At 36.8% G+C, this 14179-nt stretch overlaps 2 protein-coding genes across 2 annotated transcripts in view; both read left to right on the forward strand.

Moving 5' to 3' along the window:
• LOC106068178 (uncharacterized) overlaps positions 1-3078 on the forward strand; it is a 39876-nt gene extending 36798 nt beyond the window's left edge. Inside the window, exons 15-18 of the mRNA XM_056017148.1 lie at positions 553-665; positions 1238-1408; positions 1779-1893; positions 2476-3078. Of these exons, the coding sequence (XP_055873123.1) occupies positions 553-665; positions 1238-1408; positions 1779-1893; positions 2476-2630 (554 nt within the window). The 3' untranslated portion in view covers positions 2631-3078. The remainder of the gene's footprint in view (positions 1-552; positions 666-1237; positions 1409-1778; positions 1894-2475) is intronic.
• Positions 3079-5829: 2751 nt separating this feature from the next.
• LOC106068177 (uncharacterized) overlaps positions 5830-14179 on the forward strand; it is a 30491-nt gene continuing 22141 nt past the window's right edge. Inside the window, exons 1-3 of the mRNA XM_056017533.1 lie at positions 5830-6104; positions 7962-8094; positions 9753-9850. Coding sequence (XP_055873508.1) covers positions 7971-8094; positions 9753-9850 — 222 coding nt within the window. The 5' untranslated portion in view covers positions 5830-6104; positions 7962-7970. The remainder of the gene's footprint in view (positions 6105-7961; positions 8095-9752; positions 9851-14179) is intronic.

Genomic DNA, 14179 nt, shown 5'->3' on the forward strand with positions numbered 1-14179 from the left:
CTATTTCTCTCTCCTTATCTCTCTTTTCTTCTCTCTCTCCTTCTCTCTCTATCTCCTTCTCTCTCTATTTCTCTCTCCTTATCTCTCTTTTCTTCTCTCTCTCCTTCTCTCTCTATCTCTCTCCTTCTCTCTCTCCTTCTCTCTCTCCTTCTCTCTCTCCTTCTCTCTCTATCTCTCTCCTTCTCTCTCTCTCCTTCTCTCTCTCTCTCTCTCCTTCTCTCTCTCCTTCTCTCTCTATCTCTCTCTCCTTCTCTATCTCCTTCTCTCTCTCTCCTTCTCTCTCTCCTTCTCTCTGTCCCTCTCTAGTTCTCATTATCCGTCTCCCTCTTTTTCTCTCTTTCACTCCTCTCTCTTTATTTCCATTTCCTCTCCTTCTTCTTCCCACTCTCTCTATAATTCTATTTCTTCTCCTATTCAAGGGCATAAAACTTGTTACATCTTGTTCTTGGAAAGGTATTTGATTATCAGCTAGAGATTCAGGAAGATCTTGAAAATCTCGTTAAAAAATTGACTCAATCTTTGCGTACTTACTTTGCTTGTTTATTTCATTAGCTCGGTTCGCTGAATACTACGTGCCTGCTGAAGCTGGGTTCAAACAAAGTTTCTTAACCAGTTTAGTTCGAGTGACAAGTCTGAATTCAACATTGCGTGTAGCAGATTTAGACGTAAGTCTTAAAAGTTTTAGATGTAGACTCAGTGCTGGATTTAACTATAGGCATTACAAGCTTTACCTCAGTGCACCCCGACCCCCTTTTTTTAGGGGCCTCTCAAAAGGGTTTCATTGATATTTTCCATCGTATTGAGGAAAGAGAAAAAGGAAATATTGCCTCATGTTAACAACATAGGCGGAACCAGTGATGGAGTTGAATTTATGAGGGGGTCCTATATTTCATATAGATTTGGACCTAATCAAGTTTAAATCCGGTCCTGTCTAGACTCGATGTAGTCTAAGGTTTGCCACATTAAGGTTTGCCACATTAAGGTTTGTCACATTAAGGTTTGCCACATTAAGGTTTGCCAGATAAAAGTTATAAGCGATTCTGATTGTCTTTGAATAGCGACAGTTGCAAAACTATTAGCGAGTACAAATTGATGAGCAGGGGGTCGTTATTGAGTTTCTGCAAAACGCAAACTCCCTTTATTATTTTATCCAATGCACAAGGTTTTAAGTTATCATTGATGCAATCTCATAACCTATGTACAAGCATGATTGACGTCATCTGTTTGTGTTGTGCAGGTACAGCCGACAGACGATGATAATATTGTGGTCAGATTCAAGCTGCTGGACAAACCGGCCTTTAAAGGGGACGTGGCCAAGATGCCCGTCATGGCGCCAAATGCGCAGGTTTTCCAGGAAATTGTCAACGCCATCAATTCTGGGAAATTTTACATCAATGTCGGAGAAACGGTAAATGGGCTTTTAAATTTCAGTTGTTAAACATTCACATAGTGTGAATGTAATTTTATGTTGCATTCATATTGCTCTATCTATCTATCTATCTATCTATCTATCTATCTATCTATCTATCTATCTATCTATCTATCTATCTATCTATCTATCTATCTATCGAATTCCCTCCCACCCTCCACTCTTTCTCTCTTCTCTTACTCTCTCTCTCTCTCTTTCTTTTTTGTGCTTCCTCTCTTCCTCTCTCTCACTCTCTTTCTATCTCTCTCATTCGTCTTATATTTATTAGTAAAATTCGTACAGGTGTCAAGGAAAAAAAAGGTCATCACATAGTGAGTAGTCTTTGAAATAGTGGCGTCTTTCTCCACAGGGTAACGCCATAGTGTACGCCATCCCAAATACAGTGGCGAGGATCAGTAGCCCCCCAAGCAGGAGAACGTTTACGCCTTCCACTTCGTCCACTTCCTCCAGCGGCTACTCCTCTGGTAAGAAAAGGCGACATGTATTTGTTGTTTGTTTGACATGTTTCGTATGTTCCTTCAGAGTTGAAGATAATGTACTTCCTAATCCAAACCTCCCGAAGGACGACGGGGAAATCTTTTGATGTCCTGCTTAGCACAGTTGCTGACCGGAAAAAAAAAACTGGAGGACTTTGGTTACGAGTCACAGCCCAGGGCAGAAGAAGAAGATCATGTTAATGATGATGATGATGACGACGATGATGATGATGATGATGATGATGATGAACTTATATCAATGACAAGCATCCCAAAAACGTAGGACGTAATTATCTTCTCATTAGAATTAACGTTCAGCAAACACAGCTGCACTCTAGTTGGGATTCAAACTCTGGCCCCTTGATTAGTAATCAAGCATTTTACTCCACTCCGCTACACATCACTTCTTCATAAGTCACTATCATATAGTGATAAAATAACATAACCCCGTTACCATTAATGAGTTAAAACACACTCGCTAGTGTCCTTTCTATCAGTGTTATGTTGTCACTCATCACCATGTACTCAGCTGTTGTTGCTAACATTTATTTATTTCTATCACCTCCCCAGGAGCGATGGCCGGAGTGGGAGTCGGCACGCTGGTTTTCGGACTTTTCCTTGGAATACTCACCATCTTCTTGGTGAAAAAATTGTATCTCAGCAACAAGAATTCTGACATGTCAATGAAAACATTATCATCAGACCAAGAGCCGTCTAAATTTTGATGAAAAAATAAAATAAAATAAAGCTTCGTCCAGTAGCCCAGTGTCTTTCACATGTACAAGACAGTTGTGAAGTAGTAACTTATGTTAGTGAAGTGTTTGGGATTGTAGGAGTGATACTCTGAATGCTAAACATAGAATGAACCATTATAACAGTGGAAATTGCCATAATGTGTGATTATCATGCAACCTTGTATATATGTGGAACGACCGTTTTAATAGATATACGATTTTAATAGCAAAAACGAGAAACACAATGGACTGGATTCCACTGTAAATGTATAGTAGATCTATAATTAATTTTTTATACGTGTACAAATGACGGATGTTTTAAAACTACATATCGCCTATACATTTATAATATATCAGGGATGTAATTATGTCTTTTAAGTATGAATTTAAAAAAAAAGCATGTTATTCGTAATTTAAATAAAGAGGAATGTGTCACTGATATTGTCTTTAGAGTTGTTTCTTTGACAGGAATGTTTGTGTGTGTCTATAGTTTCCGGTAAATGTTATTTTGTTCATGGCCCATATACGCCACTACAGCAGATAATGATATAGACCATTGATCATTAACGGGGCGCTATCGCCCCACTGGTGGCGATTTCTTAAAAAAAACGCAAAGCAGAAAAAAAAATTGCATGGAGTATACATTGTAACTGGTGTCATCCATTAGTGTATTCTATGATTGCTATAAAATTAAGGATCTGTAACAGACAGCATGGAAATGATTTTAAACAAATGACATGTTTTTCAAATTAATCTTCTCATTCTTCTTTATTAGTATTTTTCTTAGAAGGGACGGGGGTGCGGCGAATTAAGGGAAAGGGTACGAAGGGCCATAAAAGGTTGTAGACCACAGTTTGACCACCTGTATATAGTGAGATAGTTCTCATACGAATTTTTTCTTCACGAATTATGTTATAACCATGCATTATAGCCTTGGTAGGAATATCTACCTTCTTCTTTATTGTTATTATTATTTGTACTTTTTATTGTTGTTACTTTCATATTCATTTCAAGTTTGAAAGTACATTCATGGTTTAAAAAAAAATATTAACTAAATTCTATGATCTGACTTTTGCACACATATATATATATACAGAACCACATACTGCAAAATGAACATACTTCTGATAGCCTCCCTTGCATGGCAAAAGAATTAGTCTTGCTCCGTAGCAGATGTTCTAACAAATAAAAGTTCAAAACCCTATCTAATTGGGACCCACATTTAAATATAAAAAAAATAATTAATCTTAAAAAAAAAAGGAAGCTTTCCTAAGGAGGAGAACAGCAAAATCACTGCCCAATATCTCAATACTTACTAAGCTTCCTATTTCTATCTAAAGCAATATTGATTAATTACCACTGATTGATTAACAACTGGGTTATTGTTGTTGTTTTTTTAATGTCTTCTTAAGTGCAGCACACAAAAATTGTAAAGTTTCAACTTGATCCGAGAATGGGTGTGGGTGAAATAACATGTACACAAAGTGTACCAGGCAGAGTGAGTGGATATAAGATTGATATCCATCTCAGTGGCTCTATAGCCCATGGAGGACCCGGGCCTGCTTTAGCACATCTCTCCATTCTGATCTATCCTGGACTTTACGTCTCCATGCCTGAACTTTGAGCTGTTGTAGATCTGCCTCAACGTCATCAATCCACCGTACTCGTGGTCTGCCTTTGGGGCGTCTGCCTTTTGGTTTTTGCCTGTGAACAATCTTTGCTCCTCTGAAAAGATTGTTTAAGCTTTGTAAAAATCCATTTTGGGGGTACGTGATTTCGGTTTATAAAGGTAAACTTCCCCTTAACTCTAGCTATTGGTAATTATTTCCCATGTTCAGAAGGAATTAATTATTTTTCCCATTTTGTATTTCCCTTAGGGTTAAAGTTCAAAAAATTGTTTTTCGTTTAATCAGAAAATGTTATAATTGGTATAGATCGATGTATGCTCTTCTTATATAACACTAATTAAAGTTTGCAAACCCAAAAATTAAGTTAATGTAATGGGCTGAAATCAACGATGGTATCGTCAATCAGGAGAGAAAGAGTTACGAAGGGAAAGCACCGCAAATGTAGCAGAGGACACGTATGGTGCTCTTTGTTTTTCAATTCTACATGACAAACGGAACGAGATCAAGTAATAGAAAAAAAACAAAGCTTATCTAAGGGAAAGAACCACTAAGTACTGCCATTTATCTGAAAATTACGGTGTTTATCTCCCTTTTTGCTACATAATAACAGCATTAATTAATTAGTACTAAATGATTAACGAACTTGGATTGATTCGTGTATTTTTATCGACTATAAAATAATTATGCAAAATTTCAACTTGATCCAAGAAGAAGTCGGAGAAAAAAACGTGTCCAAACTTAGCAAGGGGACTTAATTAGCCATTGTACTCACGCTCAATTAATTGTATGTACGTTTTAGTATTAGAACGACTATGGTTCATCTGGTGGATCATTTTTTGTATGTGACTGTAGGGCCCATGGGCGTAGCCAGGATTTTTTTCCGGGGGGGGGGGGGGGTTAAACCCCAAACCTCCCCCCCCCCCCGGCTAAGCCCATGGTAGGGCCCTATTCTGGAGATGTAGATAAATGTGATATTTGTTTTGGTGGTCGAGGTACCAACCATTTTCCCAATGCTTATATCAATTCACTTTGTCCGTCTATCTGGTAAAAAGTTTGTACACGTTGTTTCTCCCACGCCTAATTGCGGATCAAGTTGAAATCTAGCACAATTGTTTCTTGTCCGTAACAAAACAGAATCAAGTTCAAAGATAATCAATTAATTAATTAACTGTTGGTAATTAGTTATTTTATTTGGTATAGAGAGAAGGGAAATAAATCGTACTTGACAGATAAGTTGAATGAGTCCCATTGAGTCCTGAGTCAAAATTTTGTATTACGCACCCCGCTTCCTTTCACAACTGATCCAAAACAATGATAGGATGGTAGAGCATTGAGAAAACTAAAAGCATGACATTGCGCTAAATAAAAACAATGGGTAAAACGATATTTCTTATCAAACAAATTTACTCTTGTTACTCTTTAAGTTCTTGTGTGTGTGAGTGTGTATTTTTGAGTTATTATTCATCATTAGGAAAACTTGCATCTTAAGATACATGTCACCATTCCAGATCACCGATACAAGGTTGATTAAATGACTAAATTACTGAATCTCGGTTGTCTAAACTAAATGTTGACCAAACGACTGAATGTTTGATTGTCTAGATCACTGAGTCAAATTTGAGTTTTTGTGTCAATGTTGATTGTAGTTTCATGTCTTGATGACCCGACATAGTTCACCTACTTCTTCACCTTTTTCTGGTGTTATCAAACAATAAACATTCAATGTGTAACTCATTCCTATTTATACTATAATATTTCATCCGACGTAACCAGCTATTTTATAGGGATTAAAAAAATAGTGTATTTTAATAAAGGTACTCAACATACCGTAAAAAACGTAAGTATTACCATTACTTAGTATTAAGCATTTAAAATAATAGTTTGTTTCGGATAAAGTGTTTCGTAGTTTTAATTGTACAGTAAAGTTCTTTAAGGTTCGTGTTGTAGTCGATTTTTGTGGCAAAAGATATTAGATCTAAGTTCTTGTATTATTAGATCTAAGTTCTTGTATTATTAGATCTAAGTTCTTGTATTATTAGATCTAAGTTCTTGTATTATTAGATCTAAGTTCTTGTATTATTAGATCTAAGTTCTTGTATTATTAGATCTAAGTTCTTGTATTATTAGATCTAAGTTCTTGTATTATTAGATCTAAGTTCTTGTATTATTAGATCTAAGTTCTTGTATTATTTTAAAGACGTAAAGAGCTCTTCATCTGTCTCACTCGGAAGTCATTTTTCTACCAGGAAACTTAAAGACCAGCTCAGGCATCAGCTTTCCCTTACTGGCATTGACACGATTTGCACAAATAAATATAAAAATTATTATTTTATAACTCTACAAACAAACAAATAAGTACCGTTGCTAAACTTAAATAGCTTTTGTAGTTTCTTTAAGCCGTTGCAAAGTTGTCAAGATAGATAACTCAATCACACATTGTATTCATCTTGTAACTAGTTTGAGTGTGGATATTGCCCTTGTCTTTACTTGAATGTTTTATATGTTATCTAGGATACTTTTGAAAGTATTTGATGTTATCGCCCACGCGCCCGTGTACCAACACACCTTAGACCATCACGCCCCCCTCAGCTGTGTCCATGTAGGCTTCTTTAGATCGAGACTTTTACTGATTTATCAGATATGATAACATTTATTAGCAACTGCATCGGGGCTCAATGTTTTTATCTGACGCAACACGTGAACTCAAAATAATGTCTCTCATTTTTTTGTTTCGCAAACTCACATTAAGTCGTTACGTCTTCTCCCTTGTCACCTCTGTAGTGTTACTCTTTTTGGTCTGGGGGAGGGGTAGTGTTTTGTTGTTGATGTACAGTTGGTACAATAAAAAGTCCATGGAAAGTGGAAAATGGTTTTTAAAAAAATGTAAAAAATTGAATCATTTATTTCAAGCTTAAATTGTGCGCATAGTAGTATTTGCTGAATAGCTAAGTTGGTATAACGTCACGCTACTAATGCGAATGTCGTGGGTTTGATCACCATACAGGTCATTTTTTTTAAAACTTTGTCTTCTTATATTAAAAATTAAAGACGTCCCCTCGATGGCACATTAAATATGAGTTTAAACATATATTAAGAATCTTTATATATATATATATATATATATTACTTGTCTCTTAAATATTGCCATAGTGATAAGCAAAAAGTCATTTGCATAAGTAAATCGGTCAAAATATTCAGTCCACATATGATGTCTATAATGTTGAGGTTTGTAGCTGAATGTTATAAACCGCTAGTCTGGTACATGTTTTTCTAATTAACAAACTATGTCTATGTTTGATTCCCATCACTTTTATTGAAAAAAAAAAGAAAGAAACTCTCTTAATTACAAGGTCATCTCACACACACACTCACACACACACTTACACACACACACACACATTTCTTCTCCTAGTTCGCTTCTCCAGCCTCTCCGACCCTCCCCCATACACTTATGCTGATCCATTTGACCATCAGACAGACACACAGGGGCGTAACTTTAAAGAGAACTCATTCACTTTAACACAAATATGTCCCTCCGAAAAGTACATTCAGCCATTTTGAAGCACCCCACTACCCCCACCTTGACCTCGAGTGAAAGCGGAGGTGGGGGGGTGTTACGGTCATTTTAAATTTATTAAGTAATGTAGAAGTTTTAGATTTATTTTAAAACTTTCCTTTCTTGCTGGCCCGTCAGAAAAACAAAATGAAGTTTGAGTTGATCTACATTCTTGTTGCCATGGCAAAGTTAACATCGGGGGTACCTATGGGCTTCGACGTCGAGTTTTGCAACAAAAATATGGGGATCGTCACTAACAACGGAACGTATGGTAAGATGATGGAATATCTAGATCTATTTCATTAGCTGTAGAAAAAAAGAGGATGTGCGTGTAACGAACGAAACAAGAAGTTCGACCACTTCTTGAAAAGCTCAGCCATGATAAAAATATTTAGCGAATTGCATTGTTATAGCAATTAACAGTCTATAAGATACTCAGCCATAATGAAAATATTTAGCGAATTGCATTGGTATAGCAATTAACAGTCTATAAGATACTCAGCCATAATGAAAATATTTAGCGAATTGCATTGGTATAGCAATTAACAGTCTATAAGATACTCAGCCATAATGAAAATATTTAGCGAATTGCATTGGTATAGCAATTAACAGTCTATAAGATACTCAGCCATAATGAAAATATTTAGCGAATTGCATTGGTATAGCAATTAACAGTCTATAAGATACTCAGCCATAATGAAAATATTTAGCGAATTGCATTGGTATAGCAATTAACAGTCTATAAGATACTCAGCCATAATGAAAATATTTAGCGAATTGCATTGGTATAGCAACTAAAAGTGTATAAGAAACTTTGACTAGCCACTTCGTGAACTTCCAACTATTGTATATAATGATAAGCAGCCTAACCCAAACCCTAACCCTGTCATTGGCAGGAGGCTAATGCCTACCTTCGATTGACTTGCGTAAAAAAAGCTGCCACTAAACAAATAACTTATTTTTGCATTACAGGAAATGAATTAAAAATGAATTAAAATTCATCCTATTCAATATGCAGGAGATTATAATGGCCAGAGAAATGTCGAAATCACAAAAAATATTGGACTGTGGCTACTTAATAATAAAATTAGGCAGAAAATTTCCCATTCGAATGCATTCGGTGTATCAAAGGGATGCAATTATCTTCATGGCGATACCATTGCAAGCTATCTTTATTGTGAATTTTCAGTACATTAGCCTTTAATATTTTTGTGTATTTGTCGCACGTGTATATCGATGCTACCGGAACGAAACTTAAAATCTAAATATATAGATTGCTTCCCTTTGATTGTGTTTATTTCTATTTGTTTAGGTCCAACACTTTGGTTGAAACACAATCCTCTCCAAATGCATCCCATATTGTCATTTCTATTGTAAAAAAATCATCTGTTCCAATGGCCGACAGTTTACGAGTGTGTCATGTGGCCAGCACAACGACTAAACGCAATTACTTTCCCCTTATTAAAGTCAGGTACCCATTAAAGTTGGGTGGGCTCAGGGGCATTCACCTTCTTGGAAATCCTACATTGCCTGTTGCATCCTATACACCAAGTAATGATCTTTCCAGATGCATTCATCTTTTACCCCTACTGCTACATTTCCCAGAACTTTACATGTGATTCCCAAACTTTTTCCTTAAAGGAACATTTTGCACATTCTTAGTATGTTTATAAAATGTAAAATGTTTTACATGTTTAGGGGAACACTTTGCTTATTTTTTTTAAAGATTTCTATTCACTTCGTGGTCTACTAATAAATTATTCCAGTAGTTCGTGAAACACTTACTCAGGCTTCAAGGAACACAAGGGTTCCACGGAACACAGTTTGGGAAACACTGATCTAGAGAGTAGACCTATTGTTTTTATTAGTGTTCATTCCTTGCTTATATTTGAAACTTCCATGCCATACTTTGATTATGACTTCTTACAGAGAAACAGCCTGTGTTTATCGATAACTTCCATATTGTGGTTGAACAGAAAGAGATCCACAAGAAGTTATTAAATAATATTGATGAATACTTTTCCCAGGTAAGACTAACTACCTAAAAGTAACGTGGTGAGTATAGTGACCATGAGGCTGTAGCTAATTGTATGTTTAGTAAATGTTTTATATTTTAGCCAACGATGTACATATGAATGCTTTAGATTCAAAAGCTTTTTAGTCGTGTTGTTTTGAAATCCTCTTATTAGCTTGTAAACTCTTCATGGTTGGGTGAACTAGACAGGTATTTCGAAAACGGCTCAAATCATTTTTCTAGAATTTTGACAGTTTAGGGGAAAAAAAGAACTACCTTATTGGCTCCACAGAGAAAAAAAAAATGCTTGGTCGTTATAAGTTTTTACAAATTATATATATTAATCTTAAAATAGAATTTGGCTAACGTCTTTTTATTGTGTACAGGGCTTCATCGGGAATTCCCTCACTAGACTCGAATGTATTAAGTAAAGAGTTGCACAAATAAGTTTCCGTATATGGACACTGTCCTATGTAGAAATCATGAGCTGGACTATAAATATAAGAAGTTGATTGTGCTAAGCTCACTGGAAAGATCCCTAACAATAGTGAAGCATTACAAGAACTAAATAGATTAAGAAATTATAGACCACCAACAGCTTCAAAAAGTAGGAGTGGATTTAAAAAAAAAAAGAAATTTAACAACTTCATGAGTGGAAACGTTTATATAAATCCTGGGTCTACAAGCTCATAAACTGTTTTTAATAGCGCATCTTTCATTCTATATAATGTTCAGTACCGGTACTCAGTGGTTCAATCTCTTTTGTGGATCTGTAGAGGCAGGGTGGTTTCAGTCATTCCTTCAGGCGCTCAGCAAACACAAACTTATCTCCACTTGGGATTTAAACTCCAGCTCCCTTAATAGGAAGCAAAGCGGTTGATGCCACGCAGCCACACATCTAGCCACCGAGCCAGTCAACAATAGTACCCTCTACATGTTATTACTTTCAAACAGTGTACACACGCCTGTATGTTATCACTGGTACCCTCTACATGTTATTACTTTCAGACAGTGTACACACACCTGTATGTTATCAGTGGTACCCTCTACATGTTATTACTTTCAGACAGTGTACACACACCTGTATGTTATCACTGGTACCCTCTACATGTTATTACTTTCAGACAGTGTACACACACCTGTATGTTATCACTGGTACCCTCTACATGTTATTACTTTCAAACAGTGTACACACGCCTGTATGTTATCACTGGTACCCTCTACATGTTATTACTTTCAAACAGTGTACACACGCCTGTATGTTATCACTGGTACCCTCTACATGTTATTACTTTCAAACAGTGGACACACACCTGTATGTTATCACTGGTACCCTCTACATTTTATTACTTTCAGACAGTGTACACACACCTGTATGTTATCACTGGTACCCTCTACATGTTATTACTTTCAGACAGTGTACACACACCTGTATGTTATCACTGGTACCCTCTACATGTTATTACTTTCAAACAGTGGACACACACCTGTATGTTATCACTGGTACCCTCTACATGTTATTACTTTCAAACAGTGGACACACACCTGTATGTTATCACTGGTACCCTCTACATGTTATTACTTTCAAACAGTGGAAACACACACCTGTATGTTATCACTGGTACCCTCTACATGTTATTACTTTCAAACAGTGTACACACACCTGTATGTTATCACTGGTACCCTCTACATGTTATTACTTTCAAACAGTGGACACACACCTGTATGTTATCACTGGTACCCTCAATAGGTTATTACTTTCAGACAGTGTACACACACCTGTATGTTATCACTGGTACCCTCTACATGTTATTACTTTCAGACATTGTACACACACCTGCATGTTATCACTGGTACCCTCTACATGTTATTACTTTAAACAGTGGACACACACCTGTATGTTATCACTGGTACCCTCTACATGTTATTACTTTCAAACAGTGTACACACACACACCTGCTTGTTATCACTGGTACCCTCTACATGTTATTACTTTCAAACAATGGACACACACCTGTATGTTATCACTGGTACCCTCTACATGTTATTACTTTCAAACAGTGGACACACACCTGTATGTTATCACTGGTACCCTCTACATGTTATTACTTTCAGACAGTGTACACACACCTGTATGTTATCACTGGTACCCTCTACATGTTATTACTTTCAAACAGTGGACACACACCTGTATGTTATCACTGGTGCCCTCTACATGTTATTACTTTCAAACAGTGGACACACACCTGTATGTTATCACTGGTACCCTCTACATGTTATTACTTTCAAACAGTGTACACACACCTGTATGTTATCACTGGTACACTCTACATGTTATTACTTTTAAACAGTGGACACACACCTGTACGTTATCACTGGTACCGTCAACATGTTATTACTTTTAAACAGTGGACACACACCTGTATGTTATCACTGGCACGTCAACATGTTATTACTTTCAGACAGTGTACACACACCTGTATGTTATCACTAGTACCCTCACATGTCATTACTTTCAAACAGTGGACACACACCTGTATGTTATCACTAGTACCCTCACATGTTATTACTTTCAAACAGTGGACACACACCTGTATGTTATCACTAGTACCCTCACATGTTATTACTTTCAAACAGTGGACACACACCTGTATGTTATCACTGGCACGTCAACATGTTATTACTTTCAAACAGTGGACACACACCTGTATGTTATCACTAGTACCCTCACATGTTATTACTTTCAAACAGTGGACACACACATGTATGTTATCACTGGTACCCTCACATGTTATTACTTTCAGACAGTGGACACACACCTGTACGTTATCACTGGTACCGTCAACATGTTATTACTTTTAAACAGTGGACACACACCTGTATGTTATCACTGGCACGTCAACATGTTATTACTTTCAGACAGTGTACACACACCTGTATGTTATCACTAGTACCCTCACATGTCATTACTTTCAAACAGTGGACACACACCTGTATGTTATCACTAGTACCCTCACATGTTATTACTTTCAAACAGTGGACACACACCTGTATGTTATCACTAGTACCCTCACATGTTATTACTTTCAAACAGTGGACACACACCTGTATGTTATCACTGGCACGTCAACATGTTATTACTTTCAAACAGTGGACACACACCTGTATGTTATCACTAGTACCCTCACATGTTATTACTTTCAAACAGTGGACACACACATGTATGTTATCACTGGTACCCTCACATGTTATTACTTTCAGACAGTGGACACACACCTGTATGTTATCACTGGTACCCTCTACATGTTATTACTTTCAAACAGTGGACACACACCTGTATGTTATCACTGGTACCCTCACATGTTATTACTTTCAAACAGTGTACACACACCTGTATGTTATCACTGGTACCCTCACATGTTATTACTTTCAAACAGTGGACACACACCTGTATGTTATCACTGGTACCCTCACATGTTATTACTTTCAAACAGTGGACACACACCTGTATGTTATCACTGGTACCCTCACATGTTATTACTTTCAAACAGTGGACACACACCTGTATGTTATCACTGGTACCCTCTACATGTTATTACTTTCAAACAGTGGACACACACCTGTATGTTATCACTAGTACCCTCACATGTTATTACTTTCAAACAGTGGACACACACCTGTATGTTATCACTGGTACCCTCTACATGTTATTACTTTCAAACAGTGGACACACACATGTATGTTATCACTAGTACCCTCACATGTTATTACTTTCAGACAGTGGACACACACCTGTATGTTATCACTAGTACCCTCACATGTTATTACTTTCAAACAGTGGACACACACCTGTATGTTATCACTAGTACCCTCACATGTTATTACTTTCAAACAGTGGACACACACCTGTATGTTATCACTGGTACCCTCTACATGTTATTACTTTCAAACAGTGGACACACACATGTATGTTATCACTAGTACCCTCACATGTTATTACTTTCAGACAGTGGACACACACCTGTATGTTATCACTAGTACCCTCACATGTTATTACTTTCAAACAGTGGACACACACCTGTATGTTATCACTAGTACCCTCACATGTTATTACTTTCAAACAGTGGACACACACCTGTATGTTATCACTGGTACCCTCTACATGTTATTACTTTCAAACAGTGGACACACACCTGTATGTTATCACTGGTACCCTCTACATGTTATTACTTTCAAACAGTGTACACACGCCTGTATGTCTGTCTTCAATACTGTTACGTGTACACCAGAAAAAAGAGTTACAATTTGTTTGCGACTTTCAGTGTTATTTGTTACATCTACG

The sequence above is a fragment of the Biomphalaria glabrata genome, chromosome 18, assembly GCF_947242115.1.
Source record: "Biomphalaria glabrata chromosome 18, xgBioGlab47.1, whole genome shotgun sequence".
NCBI classification, from domain to species: Eukaryota; Metazoa; Mollusca; class Gastropoda; family Planorbidae; genus Biomphalaria; species Biomphalaria glabrata.